The following is a 23,110-nucleotide window of genomic DNA, read 5'->3' as shown; positions in this document are numbered from 1 at the left end:
GCTCAGTTCAGTACGTTGCCCATACTGGGTGCTGGAGGAGACACCCTGGGGAGACTAAGCAAGTCCTTATGGGGCACAGTTGCTAGAGTCAAGAGAAAAGGTGCCATGAGCTTTGTTTGAATTTCAAATTAAGCTGAAGAGTCCCACCACGCAGATGGTTTGACAAAGAAGGGACATACAGAGGCTACAAAAAGGCAGCAGTAACTACTTTTACAAAATGCTTTGAAATCTCTGGATAAAAAGCAACCAAGTAATTTACTGCATTCCAAAAGAAGCAGATTTTGGGCTTGATATTCAGTATCAGAAAAAGATCTTTTTCAGAAATAAACAAATCCCTTCTACCCGGGATACTTCAGTCGTTGAGGTGCTCCAGGATAATGTTTTTGCATGAGTTTGTATTGATTCACATGTCCTTTCACTGGAGTACTGAATACAAAGCAGCCCCCACTGTACAGAAAGTTATGCTACTTGGAGCTCTTTTGCAACTGCCACTGAAATATTGCAGTGCCTCCTAAACACCAGTGAGGTTGGACTCCCAGTGCCCCTTGAAGTTCGAAGGAGTCATCCTACCCACCTTTTTTAGGCAGAAAAGATGTGCTGAAAGGGTAAGGAACTCCCCAGGATTGCACAAGATATGGTGGTGGAGATAGAAATCAAAACCAGTGACTGCCTGAATTCTTGTCCTGTTGTGATTAATTTGCAAATTAAAAAGCAGCCTCCCTCAGTTTCTAACACAGGCCTACTTGGCAAAAGCTGAAGCATCTTGTGTCCAGTGATTCCCTGTGATGTCAGCAGGAGCTAATGGTGTGAGGTAATATCATATGGCATCACATGTAGAATGGTATTTCTCTCTGTCCCTGGAAGTGTTCAAGGTCAGGCTGGATGGTGCTCTGAGCAACCTGGTCTATTAGAAGGTGACCCTGCCCATTGCAGGAGGGCTGGAACGAGACAGTCTTTAAGGTCCCTTCCAACCAAATCATTCTATGATTCTATGATACTACTCTGACTCTGCCAAAATGCTGAACAAGTTTCACAGCCTGTGCTTTCTTTTCCCCCCCTCTCCCATGCTCTATGCTTTATTTTTGCCAAAGGATCCCATGCAAAAATTTGCCAAAACCAGGTATCTGCCTCTTTCCTTGTCTCCCATAAACACTGCACAAACTACGGCTAATGAAGAAATGATCCCAGCTAAAGAGTGAGTCTCTGCACTTATTGCCTTGGAGAATATAAAAAAAATGTTTTGTCCCATAGGCATAAATTTGCTGAATGTGTTAGCAGCTCAGTGCAGCAAAATTAAATCTGGAAAAGTAAAAGCATTTTGCAGTTGCGAGCACAGGGATCAACAATATCCAGAAAAAAAATCTTATTTGAAACTATTTCAGTATTTGATAAGATTTCAGTCAACTTTGCAAACAGTAGTATGCAGTATAAGGAGTCAGTAGTGTGTAGCTCATGATTCAATCTAAATGTTAAACAGAGCCTGGCCCTTAATTTCTGCATATCCCAACTTTACATATCCCAAATCAGTTTCTCCCACCACAACCCTGCAGTAAGCCTACACAATACATAAGATTTGCTGCACAGAGAACGGATTTGAATTTTCTCCATATCAAAGGTGCTTACTGTCTGAGCTAGAAGGAATGCTACATGTGGATGAGATTTAGTTTTACATACAGAAACATCCACCAAATCACACTCCACAGGGACATGGGCTCCAACTGTTGGCAAAGAGGAGAGCAACAGACAAAACACCCATCCAATTTAAACGACTCCAGTACTTCCATTCATATGAAATCCAAAATACAGTCCTATTTTTTATAGTTGTAATCAAGTTTGCTGCATCCTTGCTTGAAAGATTTATGTCCCCTAGTATCCAGTATCAGCCCCAAGTATCTCTGAAGATACATCAGGGAGAAGACAAACAGTATCCTGTTTGAAAAGGAAAAAAGTACAATAACTTGTAAAGCTGAAGCACTTGATGTGCAACTTTTTGGCTCTAGAAACTAGGAGGTGCAGTGTTTTTATACCTTGACCTCATCTCCAGACCCTTCTGTCTGTTCAAGTGGAAGCCTGTGATAGTATTTCTCAATCTTCCTCCATAGATGACTGACAATCCTCTAAGATATCTATCTGTGAGAAGACTGCTGAATGACGGTCATCATGAGAAGGGATGAAGTGATTTGGCAGCTCTGCCTGTAGGAGGGCTGTTCCTTTTCTGCCCACAGAATTTAGTCAGGCAGAGAGAGTGCAGAAGCAGGAGCCTTGGAAATTATGTAGATTAGGACAAATTATCTGGTAAGAGGACTAATATCCAACCTCTTACGTGCTTTGCCCTATGTTTCTTCTTCTTTGAAACAGGGACATTTCCTGGTTGCAGATAACACTCTGAGGCACAACCTATGAATATCTGTCAAGTGCTTGAAGTACATTAGACAGAAAATGCCCTAAAAATGGCCAGGGCTGTTATGAGCATCTGGGCTGGAAGCTGACTCTTATTCCATCCTACACACTCTGCCCATACCATATTGATGTATTAATCCTTAAATCCTTTATAGTAAGCTCTGCAAGGACAGGATCTGGCCAGAACAGCTTTTTTTCTTAGTGTTTTCATAGCATGTAGTCTAGATTCAGGACACCATGATAGCAGATGCTACACGAGCCCAGAAAGAGAGTTCCTACCCCAAAGAGCTCACTATCCATGTTGAAGACAAGAAACAGATGCAGAAAGATAATCGGGGAAGAAGGCAACAAGACAACATGGATCAGTAGGACAGGCAGAGGTTGCAGTGCAACAGCAGCCTGTGGATTTCATCCTTGTCATAACAGCAAGAAAACAAGTTGTTTCATAGCCCACTGGAGGATCTTCTTTTCTAGCCCACTCAATAGATTCTATCCCAATGTGCCCCCCAGACACAGATGACTTCTTAGGGATGAAAAGGAGAGGATTCCTATGGGAAAGTACCCTAGGGACAGGATTTATAGTTTTCTCCAAAATAACGTGATCAAGATGTTTCTGAAATTATTCCTTTTGTAGAAAAGCTTGTGATAAAAGCTCCCTACTCATTCAGGTTATTTTGAGATGATGAAAGATGTCAGTTCTGATATAAGTAAGACAGGTTTCCCACTGAGAAGGCTCAGCACAACTCCTCCTGTGTCTATAGAGGGAAGGAGTCCATGGAGATCTCTGGTAAAGATGCTCCATGCCAAATGCAAGATTCCTAGTGCATGACTTAAGACTTGGAGGAAGAGGAGAGGAATATCTGAGGAAATACAAAACCAAACATGTCATGGAGGGCCAGGTGTAGGAGACAAGCATAGTAGGAAAAATTGTGTTAGTCATCTTGGCACAATGTGGAGAATGATCAAGTCCATCAATGTATACAATAGGCTTGGGGAAAAAAAAAGAAACATACATCCTTGCACAGCCATCTTCTCTCCCTGACCTACTATTCAAAAGTGTGGCACACATGCCACTGCTGGCTTCATCAGCCCTCTTGCAAGTCTAATGTTTTGTTCATTGGCTTAGCAGAAACTGTAGCATTGCGTAGGCTACTCCCTCTCTAGACACAAAATTCATTAGTGCTTTTTAATTGGAAGAAATACTGTGTTTTTATGTACAGATATCTAATATCAAAAGTAATTGCTTTTATAGAATACTCATTTGGAGCTGGTTTCCCCTTGAGATGAGAAAATGTATTCTAATTACAACAGATAATTCAGGAGGAGATAAACAGATTGACGAATGGAAGGACCAAGAAATAGGAGCTACACAGACCATTGGAGACGAAGATAAAAGCTCATTTGCAAGGTAGGACACTGATCTCAAGCCTATAGATAATAAGAAAGATGCCACAGTTTTGTCAGAGTCCTGATATAAACAAAAACCAATTTCCTAAAGAGCAGGTATCCTTAAGCAAGGGAGATCTATGTGACATATTTTTAAGCTTAAATTTTGAGTAACAGAAAAGAGCCTACTTCATATGCATAATTTCAAATTATAAATGTGTGATTCTGATTTTTTTTTTAATTTCATTTTAATTATTAAAAAGATCATGCACAGAGAAAGATCAGTTTGTTTTCTTTAAATAAATGACAGATGTCAAGATTCTTCTAGAAGTTTTAGAATCCCAGGTGACTTGTGGTTTGTGCTGGTGAAACATACAAAATGGATTCTTCTCTTCAGGGCTTTGGAGAAAAGCCAGAAAACTCCTCTGGTGATGGCATAAATCTGGAGTTGGGAGGGCAGCAGCTGAAGTGTTGGTGCAGCTGCCCAGCAGCCCGCTGATATTAAAAGGAGACAAAATCTGAGTGTCATCAGTTTGGTATCTGGCCTCTGGCAGCAGCCAATACCTGAGGCTTCAGAGGAAACGAAACACAAATCATAAAGCACTTGGCCAATTAAACTCTGCACAGTCCCTGGAAGCAGAGCTCTCTTCTGAACCCCGTAGGCAGGTAACTAAAGCCCTGAAGCATAATATTAGATTACCCTCATTATCTTAACTCAGACAGGTAGAAATAGGGCTTTAAACTACCCAGTGCCCTTTAAAAGCCCAGCCACTAATATTGGATTCAATGGCCTCCTGCAGCAATGAATTCTCTGGTGCTGTCACGGTCAGAGTGTCACTGACTCACATGAAATGGATCATCTGTATCAATATATTAGATTTTCTTTAATTCTTCCAGGGAAACGGAAGTGAGAACTCCTGGGGAAAGTGATCATTAAAATGATAACAGAGCCATTCTAGAGAAAGGAAAAGGGGCTTCTACTTGAAAAGCTCCAAGATGCAAGAGTTAAAACTTTGGGGCTGTTTAATTAGATTCAGAAACAAGCTGCTCCAAGCCCAGTTAAAGGGTTTCATTTCGTAAATGAGGAGAAGACCTTCTGAAAAACAAGGAGTTTGCTTGTGTGAATCAGAGGTAGGGAAGGGAAGTGCTGGACCATTGCAGGAAGGGGGTTCTGACCCAAGGTCTGACAGGACGGAGCCCATAGTTGAAAAGATGCTGTTGGATGTAATGACATTTTCCTGCACCTACAGAGCTGATTGCACATATCTAACTGTTAAAAATACCCCTTTGCTTTCTGATGCAATTCTGGATGAGAAATCCCTGAGTGCCCTATTCTCAGACCAGCTCAACTACAGCAGTAAATCCCACAGGGTTATGTTCCATAAGGAAGAAATTATCTTTAAATACAAGGAATCTAAAAAAAGCATATCTACCCAACTTCAGGTCCTACGCAGGCTTGTACTACTCTAGACTCTATTGTGCTGATATTAAAGGCTAAACTAACCAAAGGCCATATCACATCCGACATTGCCAAGCCTGCCAAATTACTTCCTTTCAGAGCAGGTTTCAGTCAGGCACCCTTGAGACTCTGCTCTGTCTCAGAGGGAATGTGTCCAAAATTAAGCAAGACTAAGAGTCTTCTCTCCCTGCTCAAGGGTGTTTGGTGAGCTCTTGACAAGAGCCAGGCAAGCCCGTCTCCTGCAGCATCATTTTGCAATCATGCCTCACATTATTTGCAGACATTTATATGCCTCCCTGTTCATTTACCTAAACAGCCTTCTATTAAATTAAACTAACATAATCACACAGACAGCTTTCCCAGTAACAAAGTCGCATACAACACTTGCCATTTGTATGACTGAAAAGCTCCTGGTTGTTCAACCCATTTTACACAGCAGAGGATGACAGCATTAAAACCAGATGTAGTAGCTGCTGGAAGTCAAAATCACATCATGCTTGAAAGTAGGATCTTGATTTTCCACCACTGTGAAATTAGTCACCAAGTCCACCTCTGGCAATGCAACTACAATAAAGAGCCAACGTAACAGACACAGAGCTGCCGGCTATGTCCACTTCCATACTCCAGGAGTCACTGTCCAGTGTCTGTGCGGGCCATGAGAGAATCAAATAATCTGAAAAAGTCCCTAGTTTTGTCAGAGTGGTGCTGGTTCTCTATCTGATGCCTCTCAACCTTATCATCAGGCATTTCTCCTTGGGAATAGTCGTGGAAGAGATTAGCTGCCATTGAGGACATGATACTTCAAATACTTCCATCAGATCTCTTCAAGGGCCTACACTTGAAAATCAGTTAATTTGGATATCAGTTTTGACAGAAGCCAGAGAGCGCCTTGATTTCTCCGTTTTTCTTTCAATGTGATATTGCCTTATAGGCTCTTTAAAGGTGACATACTTTTCTTTTGCATCGTTACACAGCACTATTGATGGCTGGCTTCAAAACATACTCATTTTCCTGACAGACTGCCTATTTTACATCTGTAGATATGTCGATTTGTCTTGAACTGTGTTTATGTGCTCCTTTTTCAGGCACATTTTTGACACCTCTCAGGGACTTTGGCTTGGAAATTTGGTTTGAGATAGAACTTGTATCTCTGTTTTTCCTCCTCATTCCTCCCTTCACTTTATTTTCACATCTCATGTCAACATACCCTACAGTTGTGTCTTGCTTGTCAATGCCAGGCTGCAGTGCCTCCTTCCATCGACCTCTTAATATGCATATGATTTAATTTTCTACCAGGAGGACAAGTCAGTTCAAAACCAAACATAGGACACATTTTAAACAGCAAAAACACAGCCCAGAATCCAGCATCTAAACCAAAATGCTTACAAATCAACAATTTATGGCAGTTTTGAAACTATAATAGATGAAGAAAGTTACTGTACAGAGTCCTCCTAATTGGTGAGATAAATCGGCAGCCACATTTATAGCAGATCTATTAGAGGACACGCCACAACCAAAAGTCTGCTTCTCTCCTGCTTACAGAGGAGGAGGAGGAGGAGGAGTCCACAGTGCTGAGAATCATACTTGGTTTTGAAGTGCCTTGCTATTGTTTAAGGACATGTTGAGCTTCTATTTGGTTTTGGCTCTAGAGAGGAAAGCATTCACTCTTGAAATTCATGAAAGAAAGCCTACTTAGAAATGAAAGACACAATGTTGCACAGATAGCTTGTACATACAATTAATCAGGGATTTATCAGGGAAATATAAAAAGAATTAAGTACTATATTCTCTGGAGGAAGTAAATCAAAGGATGAGACAGTTTTGCGAAAGAAAGGAGAAATGGGGATAAATAGCAATTGTCAATAAATTTGAGAAAATAAAGATGTAATGTTAGGGGAAAAATATTGGCACAATGTTTTATTTAAAAGCCATAATAAAAACATTGCTTACTTTGATTTCTGCCCTTTCTGGTTTATTGTTGTTATAAAGATAAATTGACTCAGACTTCCAGGAGCGGGAAAGCTACAATCCACTCTTACAGGCACTTTAAAAACCAGTGCTGCTATAATACCTGATTCATTATTAACAAGATTGGCTGCATTGCATGTTGGTATTTTTACGAATTGACTGTAACCCACAGCTAGTTTAGGCAGTGACAAACTCACTGCAAGACAAAGTGGGCTTTGTTTGACAAAGGCAGAGTGCATTTGGTAACAACATGCTACTTTGATCCACCTACAGAGTATGTTTAAAGCTATCACATGCATATAGAATTCAGATCGTATACAAAGACAATAGCCGGGTTTTTGAAATTATGGATCAGACTCCTCCAATGTACTTTACCCTACCTTGCCACTGACTGCAATAATGCTTACCTGGTTTCCACCAAGGCAACGTAAAAAGAAATTCAAGCTTTCAGAGATTCAATTTTTCTTCAAGTTTTCCTTTCCTTTATATAAAAACTCCATAAAAGAATGAATGTTCCTGTCCCCTGATGTGTCTTAGGTTTCTACTTATGACTACATTATGAGATGTTAAATTACACAGTAAAGAGAGAAATGAAGACAGTGATAGAAGGTGCCTTTATACAGGAGAAGAAGATCCTTCAGTGAAGAGACAGGTACAAATCAGAATTTGATCAGAACCAGTCTGAGCTCACAGCTTGGACTCATCACTCCTCAAGGATACAAAGCAGACGTGCTATCTGGTCACGCTTAAACTTCAGGTCACACTCACATTTCTCATAAGCAGAAAGATCTTTCCAGCACCAAACGATCCCAGAAAAAGGCAATGCTGAGCCCCCTGGCCATGAAGGGTATCTGATGAGATGAGCAGCAGGGCATGCTTCATGCTGCCTAGCAAAGAGCAGCACAGGATCATTTCTCTGCTCCTTGCATAATTTAATTATTCAGCCACTACTGAAAGGCAATGAGACAAGCTAGTGGGACCCAAGTCTGCCATTTTAGGAAGCTGAAAATAAAGGAGGCTCTTCCACAGTACAGGTGTAGTGTCAGGGAAATTTCATGCTGCTATAGTTATTAACTGAAGTAAGCAGCAAAGCAGAGAAAAAATACTTGCGTTAACATATTGGCAATTAACAGAGCAAGCAGAGGAATTCACTGTGAAGATCTGAGTCTGGTTCCTTTAAAAGCTAAGAATTTGATTTTAATGTCTGTGTTTAAATGAGTAAAAATCCCATTTGTGACCAATACAATTTTTAGCCTGGTTTGCTAAGAAACAGTTTGTGGGATCATGCTGTCTACATCTGTCTATCAGTCTGCTTCCCTCTCTCATACCGTCCCCTCACCTCTGCTCATTAGATTTTTGAGGACTGTGTCTAATTTCAGCCAAAGCTTGGCAGACAGTCAGAGGTCTCCAAAAATTACATTTCTGCAAGTGTCACTAAAGTTGACATCTGGGAAGAAAGTGGCATTAAAATGTTCCTACGGTGAGAAGAGGTTCAGTGAAAGATCAAATACAAGAGACCTGTTGGAGCTATTAGACACCACCTAAGAATTCACCTTTAGGATACCAATCCACAAGAAAGTCAGCTTTCTTGCTTTTGCTGCTTATTTTTAAAGCTTATTTTAAAGCTTAAACACTTATTTTTAGGACTAATTGTGGTAATTACTGGACGTCTAGGTCTGTTAGATGTCTGGCTGTTATTTATATCACTGATTAACAATATCATGAGGTAAGATGCTGCACAGACTGGATAGAGGACACAGATATGGGGAGGGAGTGAAAAGAGCAGAGAGATGAGCTGGCACCACAGCTAAAGAGCAAAGGAAAAGCACACCTGGAAATGAAGGCCAGGTCTCCTAAGCCTAGTCCTGTATTTCAGCACCTTTAAATATTTTCTCAAAAGCTAGCACTGAAGCTGCTCTTTAGCCCCCAGTTCCTGTTTCTGTGAGCTTACAGATGCTCCTTGTAAGGTATTAGCAGTAATGATGAGAACCAGGTTAAGTGATAAAATAGCATGCTTTTTGGTCACAGATTAGGGGATTCCTAATGAAATAATGAGGTATGTCTGTGACCCCATTTAAAATTACTTTCCCTGTGAAGATAGCATGTTAAAGAAAATTCACATGGAAATGCCTGACTCACTAAATTAGTACGTCTTCCCTTAGGAAGACAGAGATGCAGACTTAGAAGCAAGGCATCATGACAGTAGGACACACCACTCCACACAACTCTGCTGGTTTCCCCTGGCATTAATTAAGAAATTAGTTATTTTGATTGTTTATAATAGGGGTGCTTTTCCTTCACTGCCTTTGAAAGGAATATAAAGCAAGGTATGATCCCAAATCCACATAGCCTTATCAGCACAGCATCAAACAAAACCTTTTGTTTGTTTTAACAGGGAATTTGTCAGTTCAATATCTGTCAAAATATTTCTGAAAATAATCAACCTCTAGTTTCACAACCATATGCTGAGACACTCGTATCTAGCATAGAGAAACCATAGGCATGTAATATCACCCATCAAACAGATTAGAGGCATCTTCTTCCAGTTCAGGGACAAAATCAAAAGATCGTATGCAGACTTGTCTTTCTAAAATAAATTTCTATCCAGAAATATCCAGTTTTGTTTTCTGATAGTACCATGTACAGAGGATATGTCAGCCTACCATCACACAGAGCATCGCCAAGTCATGTCTAATTGGTGTTGATCCTGCATTAGCTCTCCTGTCCTTTGGGCCCAATTCCAATCTTGCTACTACAGTACCGTAAGTAGGCTATGTAAGAGACAGCTTTCATCACTTGAAATTCTAGTCCAGAATAGTTATCAACCATCTACATTAACATGAATTGTCAAACTATGTTATGGGCTTTACCAGAATAACCTGTTGTACCTTGTGTTGCAATGGGGAACTCCACCTCTGCTTAGGGCTAGAGCAGTCCTAGCATGACTCTCGTGCATGGACCCTGAATCCAGTTCACTAATCCCATGCTTACTTCATCGACTACAAGCAACTTTAATAAGAAGAATTTTACAAAGTATTTCACTGGTGTCATTGTTCCACAACCTCCACTGTGTCTCTAAGACAGCACTATTTGTGCTCCAGCTTCTTGTCAGTATGATTAAGGGCTGAGAGATGCCTAAACAAGTGGTGCTGTAACATACACAAAAATCCCTCTGCAATGATCAACGCTTTCTCTGAGGGCTGCATCACTCAGCCTGTGTCCATCGGCATGCCGGGCTGTACCAACCTAGCTTCAAAGTTAGGCCATGTCTTTGTTCTCTCATGAATATTTCTCCTCCATTTCCACATATCTTCTTCTCACTGTGCAAGGAAGACTTGAAAAATCTCACTTTGTGAACTTTTTAATGTGTGACAGAAAAAGGGAGACAAAGAATCCAGTCATTAGGCAGATCAGGTTCAGAATGAATCACAGAGGAAATTCTTAATTCCCTGACCTCATCTAAGAGGGTTCTCTACAGCCTGGCTTAGAGTTTTGTAGGCCTGAAATGGGAACATGCCTGTGAATATGGGAACCATACCAAGCTGACTCTTTCAGAAAACAGAAGGTTTTGCATATAACCCCACTGGATACTAGCATCATAAAAGCCACTTCCGTTCCAGAACTAAGTTTCTGTTGAATGAAAATACCTTGAGCCAAATAGATCTATTTCAGGAGGAGGATCAGGCTGACACAGGTCTAAAATCATGGATTATTTGGTTTGTGTATTCAAAGCTGCAGTAGCTGAGAGCAAAGTGTTCAGTGCAGGTGCTGACATGTTCAGGTCTACGCCTAAAGGAGTATCCCAGGAAGGACATATTGACTGAGTTTGCAAATATTAAATAGAAGAAAGATGGGAAATTTCTAATTAATACCTGCAAATCTTTTCACTGCTCCCTACAATACTAGCAGTGAATAAACAAAAGACATTCTTTGAGGGTTGAGAGAGCTGCAATTTCTAGCAGATGCAAAAGATCCTTAAAAAGTGGGAGAAAAGACGGGTCACCAGGAAGAAACACACAAGCAGGCTCCAGTGGAACATTTTGCTGCCCACATCCCTGCAGTGATGCTGGAAGTCAGAAGCCTAAATCCGCAGATCTGGATTCTGGGGATTCTCCATGTGACACAGAAATTATGTAACAGAACTATCAAAAAAAAATGTAGTTTCCGAATCCAAGGTTAACACAGGCTAACACCTAAACCACTCAACCACCCATTTTTCCAAGCCAAACCCACTCATTGCTTGTATAAGTTGTATCAACTATTTCAGCAGTTAGGCAGCCTAGTATTAGGTTGTTCGATAACTTGAACATGATCAGCTCCCTCTTACCCCATACTCCAATTCCATCTGTTACATGGAGCCACCTGCAATCTATTATCATGTTTTAGGATTAACAGCTCTGTACAGCAAAATCTGTTTTTCCTGTGAGAGGTGTGAACAGTACCTAGTCCCTGCTCAGCACCTCCCGTACAGTGCTTGTAACACAAACACCACAGGAATACGCCAGCTGACACCAGCACCATGGCTATCAGCACCTTTCATCAGCAGGTTTGTGCTTGTGGTAGTCACCAACAGGTCGGAGTTTTGCAGATGCAAAATTTTGCAGCTATCAGTAGCCTCATTTTATGTACGGCTGGATGACTAGAAATCTGCCTTACAAGGAATCTATAAAGCAACTGCAAATTTTAATCCTGAGGAAGACTAACCTTTGGGTTATACAATGCTATTTCAATTGAGTATATTTTTAGTCTTATCACTGCCTTCAGTTTGGTTTGCACAGGAAAGAATACCACCAGTATTTTCTATAACACAATGCTTGCTTGAAAATGAGTTAATACAACAAAAAAACCATTTTTATTTGCAAAAGCTTCACATCCTAGAGGCATAGAGAGAGCTGTAGAAAAAATAAACTCAATTTCTAAAAGGGCAGTAAGGCCCCATTGCCATATAAAATACAAAACCGGCATAAAGAATCCAAATTAAAAACAACCAATTAGCCCTATCACCCCACCAAAAATGCCAGAGACAAAATGAGAAGCAAACTTCTCCAGTATTGCAGGAGAGGGCTTTCCAGCTGTCATGGTGGATAACTTCCAAGAAAAATGAGCTCCTGTGCAACAAAGCCCCTTCTGCTTTGCGAATGGTGCAGCAGTACCTTGGCTAGGATGCTAGTCTGGGCTGTGGGAAACAGGAACTGGAGATTATGTGTGACTTTGCACAATTCCAGTTTTTGAAGCATTCCAAAACACTGAGGATAACACACTGAGGGTAACTCCTAGGTGCTAGCATCTGGAGTCCAAGCTGAGCGCTTGCAGGAACGACCTGCTCTCCTTCCAGAGAGAGATCAAACCTTTGGCTGAGGCTCAGGATGGGGCTAGTCAACAGAAGATACTGAAAAGGTAGGAATGAAAAGCCCCATCCTTACTTTGAAGCCGGAAAACATTTGCCCACATAAGACCCACAGTTCTAAAGAATGCAGCAGATGTCTTATTCTTCACCTAAAGGAAAGCGGAAAGTTACATGATCCTCCTTTTGTTTTTATTTTTTAAACAATATATTAGTGGTTAAAGCATTCACCAAGCATGTAGATAACCCATCACATTTAATTGCATATGCACGCTAAAAATACTTATTCAATCAAATCTTGAGGAAAACCCTAGTTTTGGATCCCAGTTAGACTCCGTGAGTTAGGCACCAATTTGCCCAGTGCTGTCAAATTGAGACAAAAATTATCATAGGCGGAAGCAGATCTCAAAGGTCAAAAGTGAAGGGCTTCTACCTTGTAGGCACTGGCTGAAGGATGGGGGAGCTACGTCCATGGGAGCACAGGCAGTAGCTGAGGCATGGAGGGTTGTGTCCAGCAGCACACATAACAGACATGGTGTGAGAAGAGGATTCAGTTTTGCTCTGTAGTAGGTAGATAGCACTGTGCAGTGTTGTGGAAACAGATAAATCAATCTCTGAACAAAGCTTGCTCAGATATCAGGAGCAAGACAGACACGATAAGGCTGCTAATCTGGCCTTCCAGTCTGTATACTTCTTTTTGCAAAATGCAAACTGGAGCCAAACAGCTCAAACACAGAAGCAAAGACTCCAGTAGCAGGGGTCAGAGGTAGAAACACAAAGCTCACCAAATCTACACTAGAAAGGGGAATCACTCCAAAACCTTCAAGGAGGAAGGATCCTGTTCTCAACCATACTAAAGTAGTACAGGGACACAGCATGAATTCATACTTTATATTACATATACATCATCGTAACTGGTTAATATACTGTTCAGTCTGTAGTAGAAGTACCTTCATTTGGCCAAATTTACTACTGGAGCTACTATGCTGATAACTACTGGCTGTGCTAATGCTTTGGATCAATAGGATGGATTAATTTAGGCAACTGACTTCAATAGGACTAAGTGCATGGATGAGCTGAGGAGAATTTGGATCATTGCTGCGGGCATAGAAACCTATTTGACCAAGTTACCCCATCCAACCAGTAATATCCATCTCTATCCACACAAGGCACTGCTGACAGCAGAACAGGGCCTGGCAGCATCTGCGGTTTGCTTAGAAAGCAGTGTCGGATTTGTATCTGACTTAGATTTGTGACTAAACATGACTGCTTACTGTATCACGGACATTATTTTGAACAGTTCTCCCCAGGAACAAAAACTAGTAACACACTGGTAATGCCACAGAGACCAGCTCTGTGCTTCACAAATCTATGAAGTCTATGACAGAGGATACCCCTCACAGGTAACTCTGCATAATCTAACACAGCCCTGCATGAACAAGGGTAGGTAGTGGATGAACACAAGTAGGTAGTACTTGCGTCTCATAGTATCTGGATATTTAAAGAACTTCACAGAAGAGAGAGACCTGGCAGGATCCATTTTCTTCCCTGATCAGTTTATCAGACATTAAAGCCTAGTGGGGAGATTTCTTATGCTGCTTGTACCAAGTGTGATTCAAATGCAACTCCAGCAAACCCGGTTTGAGTCACGCCTTGTAAAGTGTGTGAGACCCTTACACTAGTGAGCATTTATTCTCATGAGTACTCTAGTAAAGGCAACTGGATTGCCTGTATAAGTAGCTCTGAAATGTAAGTAAAAGGTAGATAGAGTTCCATGGCTGCCTTTTGCCTACAGAGGCTCCAATTTTCTCCTCTCTCTCCTGCCACAGCTAATTGCCCGAAGAGGGGAAAGCAGCGGTTTGTACAGCCAAGGAATTGTCCTCTTGGAGTAGAGTCCAGCGGCACACAGGTAACAAAGGTCTTTACATCAGCAGCTTCCTTCTACACACATCTTGGCCTTGCGGAGAGGAAGGAGTTGGAGATCTGTTGGGGGACAGCATGGCTTTTGCCAGGGTTATACCATTTTATAGTGGATCTTCAATCCAAGGGAGATACTGGCATTACAGCAGCCTCTTAGGCATTTGCTCTAACACTTAGCCCAGGAGGTTAAGATTGAAGCCAATACACTAAAGAATCCCAGAGGCCCAACATGTTCCTTTGTATTTTCATCCACTAAGTTTGGGTTATTTAGATGTGATTTCCAAATGATGCTGTGAAATAGCTAACCCTCTCCTGTAGCATTCTGGCATCAAATACCTCTGCCTGACAGAACCATTTTTAAGTAGCATTGCTTAGAGAAGCTCTTTCAAAAACCTTTTCCTTGGTTGAGTTTTCTTAATCATTGCCCATTCTCCCAGGATGACATGCAAATTACAGCTCAAGTATTAAAAGTATAAATCAGACTGTGGTGGCAAGTGAAAGGGCTTCTAGAGAATAGCTCCATAGGAGGTGGTGCAAGGCTTAAAATATTCAGAAATCTATATTCTTACTTTTTCTAAAAATGTTTTGCTTATTTTGCAGAATCAGTCGATTGTCTCCTCAGCTATCTACCCTGCAGCTGCCCTTGGACTCTCCTCCAAAGCCAGTAATCAAGGACATACTTGAAAAAAATATACGTATCTTATGCCTTCTGCCATTTGTCAGAGATTTGCAGAACTTGCCCTTTTCCACAGCATTGTTTCACTAAGGGCTACCCTCACTAAGGACACAAAACAATTCATGGTCCCAGGCTCATCCTTGGCTTGAGAGCAGATCCCCCAGTTCAAGTCATCCAAGTAAAACAAAGGGAGAGGCAGGTAGCCACATCTGCTTCGCAAGACAGCTTTGCAAGACTGGGCAGAATGCACACAGAGTAAGTTAGCCTGATGGTGAAGAGCAAGGGGGTTTACTTTATCCTGAGGACATCCATTTCTTCCTCTTACTACAAGACCAACAAAATTGTCTATAGACATTGAAACAAGCCCTCTCAACACACATTTCAGTAAGATGACATAAGAGGCATAAACAAATGAATACACGCAATTATTCAGAAATTAAACGGCCTGACAAATGCAGTAAGAGGGGTAGGAAACTGGTGTGAGAGCTCCTCTGGATGTTCCACGGGATTTCCCACAGAAATGCCGCTGTACTGTTGTTCCATGCACAGCAATGAGTCCAAGTTAGCTAAACCAGGTGAAATAAAAAGCTAGTGCAAAGAACCACGGGAGTACAAGCCCACTTCCTTCACCGTGGGAGGAGAATGTCAAGCAGAAGGTTAAGAAAGCAGAACTCAGCTCCAAAATACCACTTCCTTGGACATCTACAGAGTTGCACATAGACACACAGCTCACTGCATTTAGATCTACACCAGATCACAGGTGCGACATCAGCAAGCCAGGCAGTGAAGTTCATTTTGAAGAAAGGACCATTTTGCCACAAATAGTAATCCCATCCTCAATTCTCTGTTTTAGAGGACCTCTTGTTGATGCAACAAGCGCTCTTTCCTACTGCTTCAGAGTTCAAAAAGACAAGGTCAAGGAAGTCATACAGATTATCCACGCCACACTCCTGTATGCTACCAGTGCGGATACTGAGGACAACTAAAGAAGACAGGACAGAAATTAGAGGTAAACCAGCACTGAAAAGATGAAGCCTACCAAGCTTTGAAGCTATCTTCACCAGGTGAAATTCCACACTCTTCAGTGTACTAGAGAGTTTGCAAGTAGGAACTCAAAAGCCTAGCAGATTAGACTGAGAAATAAATTACAGAACCAAGATTGTCACCTTCATCCCCAGCAGTACCACCATGCATTTAAACTCAAAGTAACCTCAGATAAATGAGAGGGCCTGAGACCAAGTTGCATCACACCACTCCCCAATTACTCCCTTCCATTCCATAAGCCAAACAAATCTTCACTCAGGAGACAGCCTTGCTACAGGTAATTTTTATATTCTTTTTATGTCCTACAGGACATGCTGAGTAACCAGCAAGCGTCAGTTGCACTGTAGCTTGTTTCCAAAACTGTCTGGGAAACCTGAGTATTCCAGAACACCTGAAAGGATAAAAATCATAAGGCATAAAGACAATTTTTAATCTGTTTGCATCTGCCTTGCTGTCCTTGAAATGGGTTTTGCCTTCACCTACAAGGCTTTCAGATATTCACAGACATTTCCATGGCACCACAGCTATGGGTTTTAGGAAAAGCAGACACAAGTCATATACACATCCAATTAGCACTTGGCTGCTTTCAGAAGATGACGACTTTGGGTCAGCTGGAGGATCTCTGTCTGGCTTTCGTTCTCAGAAGCCAAAGTTCTCTTATTTCAGAGGACAGTTTTGATCAATAGGACTACAACAAGGTTGGAAGCTGCTCTGCTGTCATTGGCTTGCTTCCTTCCTGTTATCCAAAACATCACAGGCTCTTCTTCTTTTATTTTCTTTTTTTCCCCCTTTCAGTTTGTTAGTTTAAACTGATGGAAATGACTACCAAGTGAAACCCCACAAATAATAACAATAATTAAAAAGTATGCCAAGTATACTGAGAAAGAGAGACTGAGTACCCATTAGTAATGTTAGAGAGGGGAATTAATAAAAGGAAGATTTGTTAAACATGACTCATTTCTTTTCCTTCCTTTCATAAATCTTATTATTTCCTTGGAGAACAGCCATGTACTCAGTGGCTGGAACTGCATTCTTAAATGATGCTCTTGGTTTAAGTACTTTCTGCCTTTACTTACTAAAAAGTCAAATAAACAACAAACACCCCCCGCCCCCCCGACTCAAAAAACAATCTCACCTTGCAGTATTAAGGGTACTAAATTAAAGCCAGGTTTTCTAATCCTCTAAACCTGTATGGTGGTTATAGATGTAAAACAACCACACTGCAGCTCTTCACTAGAAAGATGACAGACCCATATTTGCTTTTCCAACTCCAGCCACATCTACAAAGAAATGGAAAGAAACTGAACTGGAATACCTCCTAAAAGGCAACAAAATCAACATCAGTCAAAGATTTTCTTTCCAACTCTGTGAACATTGCTTTTAATCCTACACAGTACAACTGATTCAAGTTCTACACAAATAAATTAGTTCAATGATGAAATTACCACATGATTTTTCTGTCAAAATAAGCTTTCTTCCCAGCTACAAATGCAAAAAGTAAAAGCATTACATAAAAAAAAGTTACTGATATATGAAACACAGAGTACAGGGAGAGACTTTAAAATCACTGATGTGCTGCTGGAATGGAGATATATTTTTTTCTATTTGTCAATATTTTGAAAAGTTGAATGCAATTTTGCCTGTTTTACAAAAAAGATTTACCCTTTCTACCAAACCTTTAGACTTTTTCTTCCTAAAGTGCCTAAACAGAGTAATACTATTTCGAACATTACCTTCTATTTTTATAAGGGCTATCCAAATATTGACTCATGATGTTTTCTTCCCTTATTTTGGAGAATAAAATCTTGGTCTTCCTGAAAGCACTGATTATGAACTTCCTCAGCTACATAAATCAAGACTAACACAGCTAAAGCCAATGTGAAGAGAAATTGGTCTTTTGGACTTCACCATCACTTTGCAATAGAGGAGGTCAGGGCTGTAACAATGCTTGCTTACCTAAGTCTGACTTACTGATCCAGAACAATTGAAAATACTTGTTCTATGTCGTGTGGTAAATGGATAAACTGCAGCCTAACTTAAAAAAAAAAAAAAGTAGTTGATATTTTTAACTCCTGACTTCATTAGGCCAAACTTTGCATTTCTTAAAAAAATCCTCAAAATGAGATCACATGAAGAAGCCACTCACTAGGGTAAGGAAAGCACATGGCTGAGAGCAGTCCCCACAAATAAGTTGATACTTTCAGAGATAATTATGTGCTAATTTTGTCAGATGCATGTTAGTATCAGACCATAAACAAATTAAATAAAAAAATTATAACATGAGAAACTGTATGCAGGTATGAGAAGGTGCAGTTTCATTAATGCAAGGCTGGCAGTCACACTTAATCTTCCTCCATGCACACGCGGCTTTACCTCTCTTCTCTGCAAAGGAACTACTCCTCCACCGAAAGTTGCCAGATGTAAAAGCTTCTTTTTGACAAGTCTGATGTGGACATTCGCATGATTCATTTGCAGCCTGTTCCCAACACTTACTTTCAATATGGAAATTTGGAACTATTTTCAACCAGTCCCAAGCCTACAAAGAATAAACTGTCCTTTTAAAAATACTAGTGTACCTTTTAAGCATGCAGATTGCCAGACTGAATTTTAAATGCAATCACTTTGCTTCCAGTATACTCTAACAATCAGGAGTCACAGTCTGCATGAATCAGTCCTCTGCACCTAGGACCTGCTATTTCCATCATTTTAAGCCTGTGTGCTGCAATTATATGAATTGTCCACTTTTTTCCCCAGCCTCCTCCATGAAATGCGTATGAAATATAAAACCCATTTATCATACTGGAAATTGCTATTGTATTTAATCTTCCCAAAGAGAGTAAAATCAAATTATGATGTGTAAAGAATGATAATCTGTCAAATTCAAGGGAATACTCCAGCCTTATCCCTCCACGTCTGAAATAGAACAGGTCAAAGAGGTCTAATGTAGAAGACACAGGTAGGAAAACATGACGTGAGCATACATAATGAGAAGATGAAAACTCTCTTAATCTTTGCAGATTGAATGAAATCTAATTACATGCTGTATTGATTGTTGTGTATTACTGGAAAGAGACAGTGAAAAGGGAAAAAGGCAATTACAGTGAAATTGTAGTCCGACTCTTCAATTGCTTTTGGCATGAAAGGTTATGCTGTACTTGGGGCATCAAAAATTCTTTATCCTCTATGGTAAATCATTAGCAACAGACTCAGATGTAAAACTGATTAGGAGAAAAATTCAGTCAAGTCTTTTTTATTTTTTTCCCCTTTACAAAAAATAGAGTCAAAGTAAGAAAATACCAAGGTGTTATTGTTATGCCATTTCATGAATTGCTACTAAGTCTATCTGTCATTAGTTCTGTGTTGACTGACAATAAATCACATCCATCAATAGAAATACAACAGTAAAAATGAAAAAATGTATAGATTGATGAACTAGATGTAGAACAACTCAGCTTTTCGAAATAAATGTTAAACCAAAGTCAAATATTAAGAGATAATACAACTTTTCACCAAGGAAATTCCACAGACTCATTTCATTGCTTTCCTTTCCCTTTGCACACTCAGTTCATTTACTACCACCAAAACCAGCAGCAGCTGAGCGTAAAGAAAGCTTTCAGAAATACTGTTTTTCTAAGTTGATAGAAAACCAACGCACGAGTCAACTGCAAACTATTGTTTGGGTGTAAGCCTGCACAACTCTGCAGGGAGTCATGGCAATTCTCATTCATTCTATTCTAAAAATTCTTGTTCTGCCAAAGATAATTGCAAGGACCAGCTTTCTACTGACTTTCATGCATGGTCCTCTGTGTTCTACACGCACCTCCACAGGCACTGGATGCACAGCTTTTATTCAGACTGAAAAGTTAATGAGTCCTCTAGTGACCAGGTTTAGGTTGCCTCTTGATACACTTGTAACATTACTGTTTGTGTTTATTTTTCCTTGCAGAAGGTACACTTTCAAATAACATTTCTTTGATTGCATACAAACAAGTAAGTGTGACAGAAACAAAATTCTGTATAGCTGCAGCTGCAGGGCTGGTTTCTCACAGAACTGTCTTTCTATTACACTGGATCTTCAACAGAGTCCCTAGAAAATCCAGGTAAAGTCTTACCAGTTTAGGATTAATCTGAATAGAAGAGAAAAATGAAATAACAGAACACTGACACCTTATTTCCAAAAATATAAGACACTTAATAGGTGGCTCTAAATTTGCTGATCTCAAAATAGAAAGAACCAAGAGGAGAAAATTGAAATACTGATCTGGACAGACCTACAGTAACAATAACATTGAGCTGGACTCAAACTCCTGGTGCTTGCAGGAATTCTAGGTATGTGAGGAATTCATATTCCGTATGAATAAAATCTGTATACCCATGTCTGTCTGTCCATATAAAAGTGATTTTGACTGACCTTATGAAAAAGTAACATCCAAGAAGGCCACAGATGGCTCTCTAACTTTGTGATAAAGCAGTATATAGGATAATGTCTGAGAAACCTTGCTCGACATTAGGACGAAACCACACAGCTCCAGAGCAGGGTGCTTCTGTAATACCACTCCTTCTGTGAGACACAGTAGAGCATTGTCACAGACAGGCTCCTTTGAATCTCAATGCTGCCAGAGCAGCGTTATGCCCATTAATGGTGTAAGTAATGAGTCACAATATGAAAAACGGAATACCAGTGAGCTAAACCCAAACACAGATCCTTGATCCTGATTTAACTTACAGTGATGCAACTCTGATGATTTCAGTGGAGCACTTCTTAATTTTTGAGGACTTTTCAGTTTTGGTGCCACAGGATGGAGGGGAAAAAAAAAAAAAAGAGGAAAGCTACAAAGTATCTTTTCATAATGATGATGAAATAATTAATCTCTGTTAATGTACCACTGTGTAATAAAAAAAGCAACTGTGTCAGAGAGAAAATGAAGGGAAATGAATAGGAAATTTGAACAGTTCAGCTTGAAAAACTTTCTGTTTTCCTGTGTAAGAACTTTCAAGAAGAAGAAACTGCCTGCAGCGTTTATTATGACCTGAAGAAGCAACATAACATTTAAGTTCAAGTAATTACACTATGAAGTTCCACATCCAAGGAAACCAAATTAAAGAAGAAAAAAGTCCCCAAAACAGAGGCATACTTCACAGAGAACTTCCTGTTTACAGTGAAGCCACAGTCATTACGTGCAATGGTGCCTGTCTAGTACATTAAGGACTCCTGCTGATTCTCCAGGGGATACTACACTGAGATGAACCCAGAGCAGGTAAATCCTACCCAAAGTCTCACCTATGAACATCACCAAGAACAAATCAATTCAGGCCAAAAAAAAAACCCATTCAGTTGAGTTACAATGGATATAGCTCGGGTACTGATCTAATCTGTTTGGGAACTATATGGCTTTATCGAATTTGGGAAGAGGATTTCCCTCTTAAATCCTACGTTCTTCGAAACTGCTCCAAAACATGGTTAGGAAACACAGCTGTTGACACTTCCCCTCTAATTCATGAACATGTATTTTTGCGACTAACACCCACACTCCACATTCCTCTTCTCTCTTCCCTGTTTATACAGATGAGTGCGTAAGTGGATGCCTGTTCTGTAACACTTGCTGGATAGACTGCATATTACCATAACGGTCTAACCTACTTAGATTTACACATTCATTCAGAAAGCAGTAATAGGAGATATACTTCACCCTAAGCCTCCTATTTGTCTGCATTTCGAGTCTACAGTAGCCTTTGTTAAATCAATGTTATGAGTAAGATTTTCACAAGCAGCCTAGAAACACATTTGGTATACTTAAGCACATCGACACTGGAAGTTTTATTTGGTGCTAGACACTAAATGTTACATTTATATTATAATTTCATGCAAAGTTCACTCCTTCAGCCTCTTCCTTGTCCAAAGCACCGATGTATTTAATCACATACTTATTTCTTTGATGTTCCACATTTAGAACTTTATGAATCCATTCAAATACAAATGCACTTGTTTTGAAGAATTAGTTTCTATATGAAACGTTAGTTGTCCTATAACAACTTTTATGGCTTAGACTGTTCTAACTACCATGGAAGGGTTCTTTGCTTACCTACCAAGATTTTTCAAGGCTGATGAATTAGAACAGTATGTCATAAAAAGCAACAGTGGATGCTTCCTCTCCTCACCAAAGATAATATCAAATTTAAATGGCAAAGTCATTAAGGAAACATATGGGTGCTATGTTTAAATAGACCATTAAAAGTACACAGCGTAAGAACTCAGTAGAATGCTTTTAAAGTAGTTCTGAGACCAAGTATATGACTCCCAGATACAATCGAGTAGTGTATTTGCTATACAAACACCCACCCATACAGAGTTAATATATCCAGGCAAACTGTAAAACCTGGTACAGTTCATAGGGACTTCCACCAATCGTTAAACCCATGAACTCTGCAGTCTCCTTAACTTTGCCTCTACTAAAGAAGTGCTGACTTCGGGCCAAGAGTTGGCACGGGGGCTCAACAAATCCCTCCAGCAAACCCTGCAGCCAACTCTTTCCTTTCGTTTTCAGCACTTCAGCAGTGGGATCAGCGCATATGCTTCCTTCCCCAATGCAGCGGGCACTTTGGGTCCTCTTCCCCAACCTGCGGCGCCCTCCCAGGACACAGGGCACCATGGGGCTGGTGCTGTGTCCCCTCCCAACCCTCCGTACCATTTAGCTGGTTGTAGACCACTTCCTCCAGGTGGTCCAGGCGCTGCAGGATGGACTCTCTGTCGGCCAGGCTGCCCACCTTGGCGCCGCGGCTCCTGGCCCGGCGGTCCGCGCTCCGGACGATCTGCACCAGCTCCTGGGAGCGGTCCTGGATCCTGCAGTAGACGGAGAAGAGGATGATGCCCACGAAGACCAAGATGTTCACCGTCAACAAAGTTTTGATTTTC

General features: G+C 40.6%; 1 protein-coding gene across 1 annotated transcript in view; it reads right to left on the bottom strand.

Annotated features, from left to right (window-relative positions):
- The window catches only part of LOC104159516 (polypeptide N-acetylgalactosaminyltransferase 9), a gene marked incomplete at both ends in the record, with an annotated part of 80,548 nt that extends 57,442 nt beyond the window's left edge, over positions 1-23,106 (bottom strand). The window contains one exon of the mRNA XM_009697448.1: positions 22,884-23,106. Coding sequence (XP_009695750.1) covers positions 22,884-23,106 — 223 coding nt within the window. The remainder of the gene's footprint in view (positions 1-22,883) is intronic.
- Between the last annotated feature and the right edge of the window lie 4 nt (positions 23,107-23,110).

This window comes from Cariama cristata, unplaced genomic scaffold (assembly GCF_000690535.1).
Source record: "Cariama cristata isolate BGI_N322 unplaced genomic scaffold, ASM69053v1 scaffold19153, whole genome shotgun sequence".
In the NCBI taxonomy this organism is placed as follows: domain Eukaryota; kingdom Metazoa; phylum Chordata; class Aves; order Cariamiformes; family Cariamidae; genus Cariama; species Cariama cristata.
This window is presented reverse-complemented; position numbering and strand designations above follow the sequence as displayed.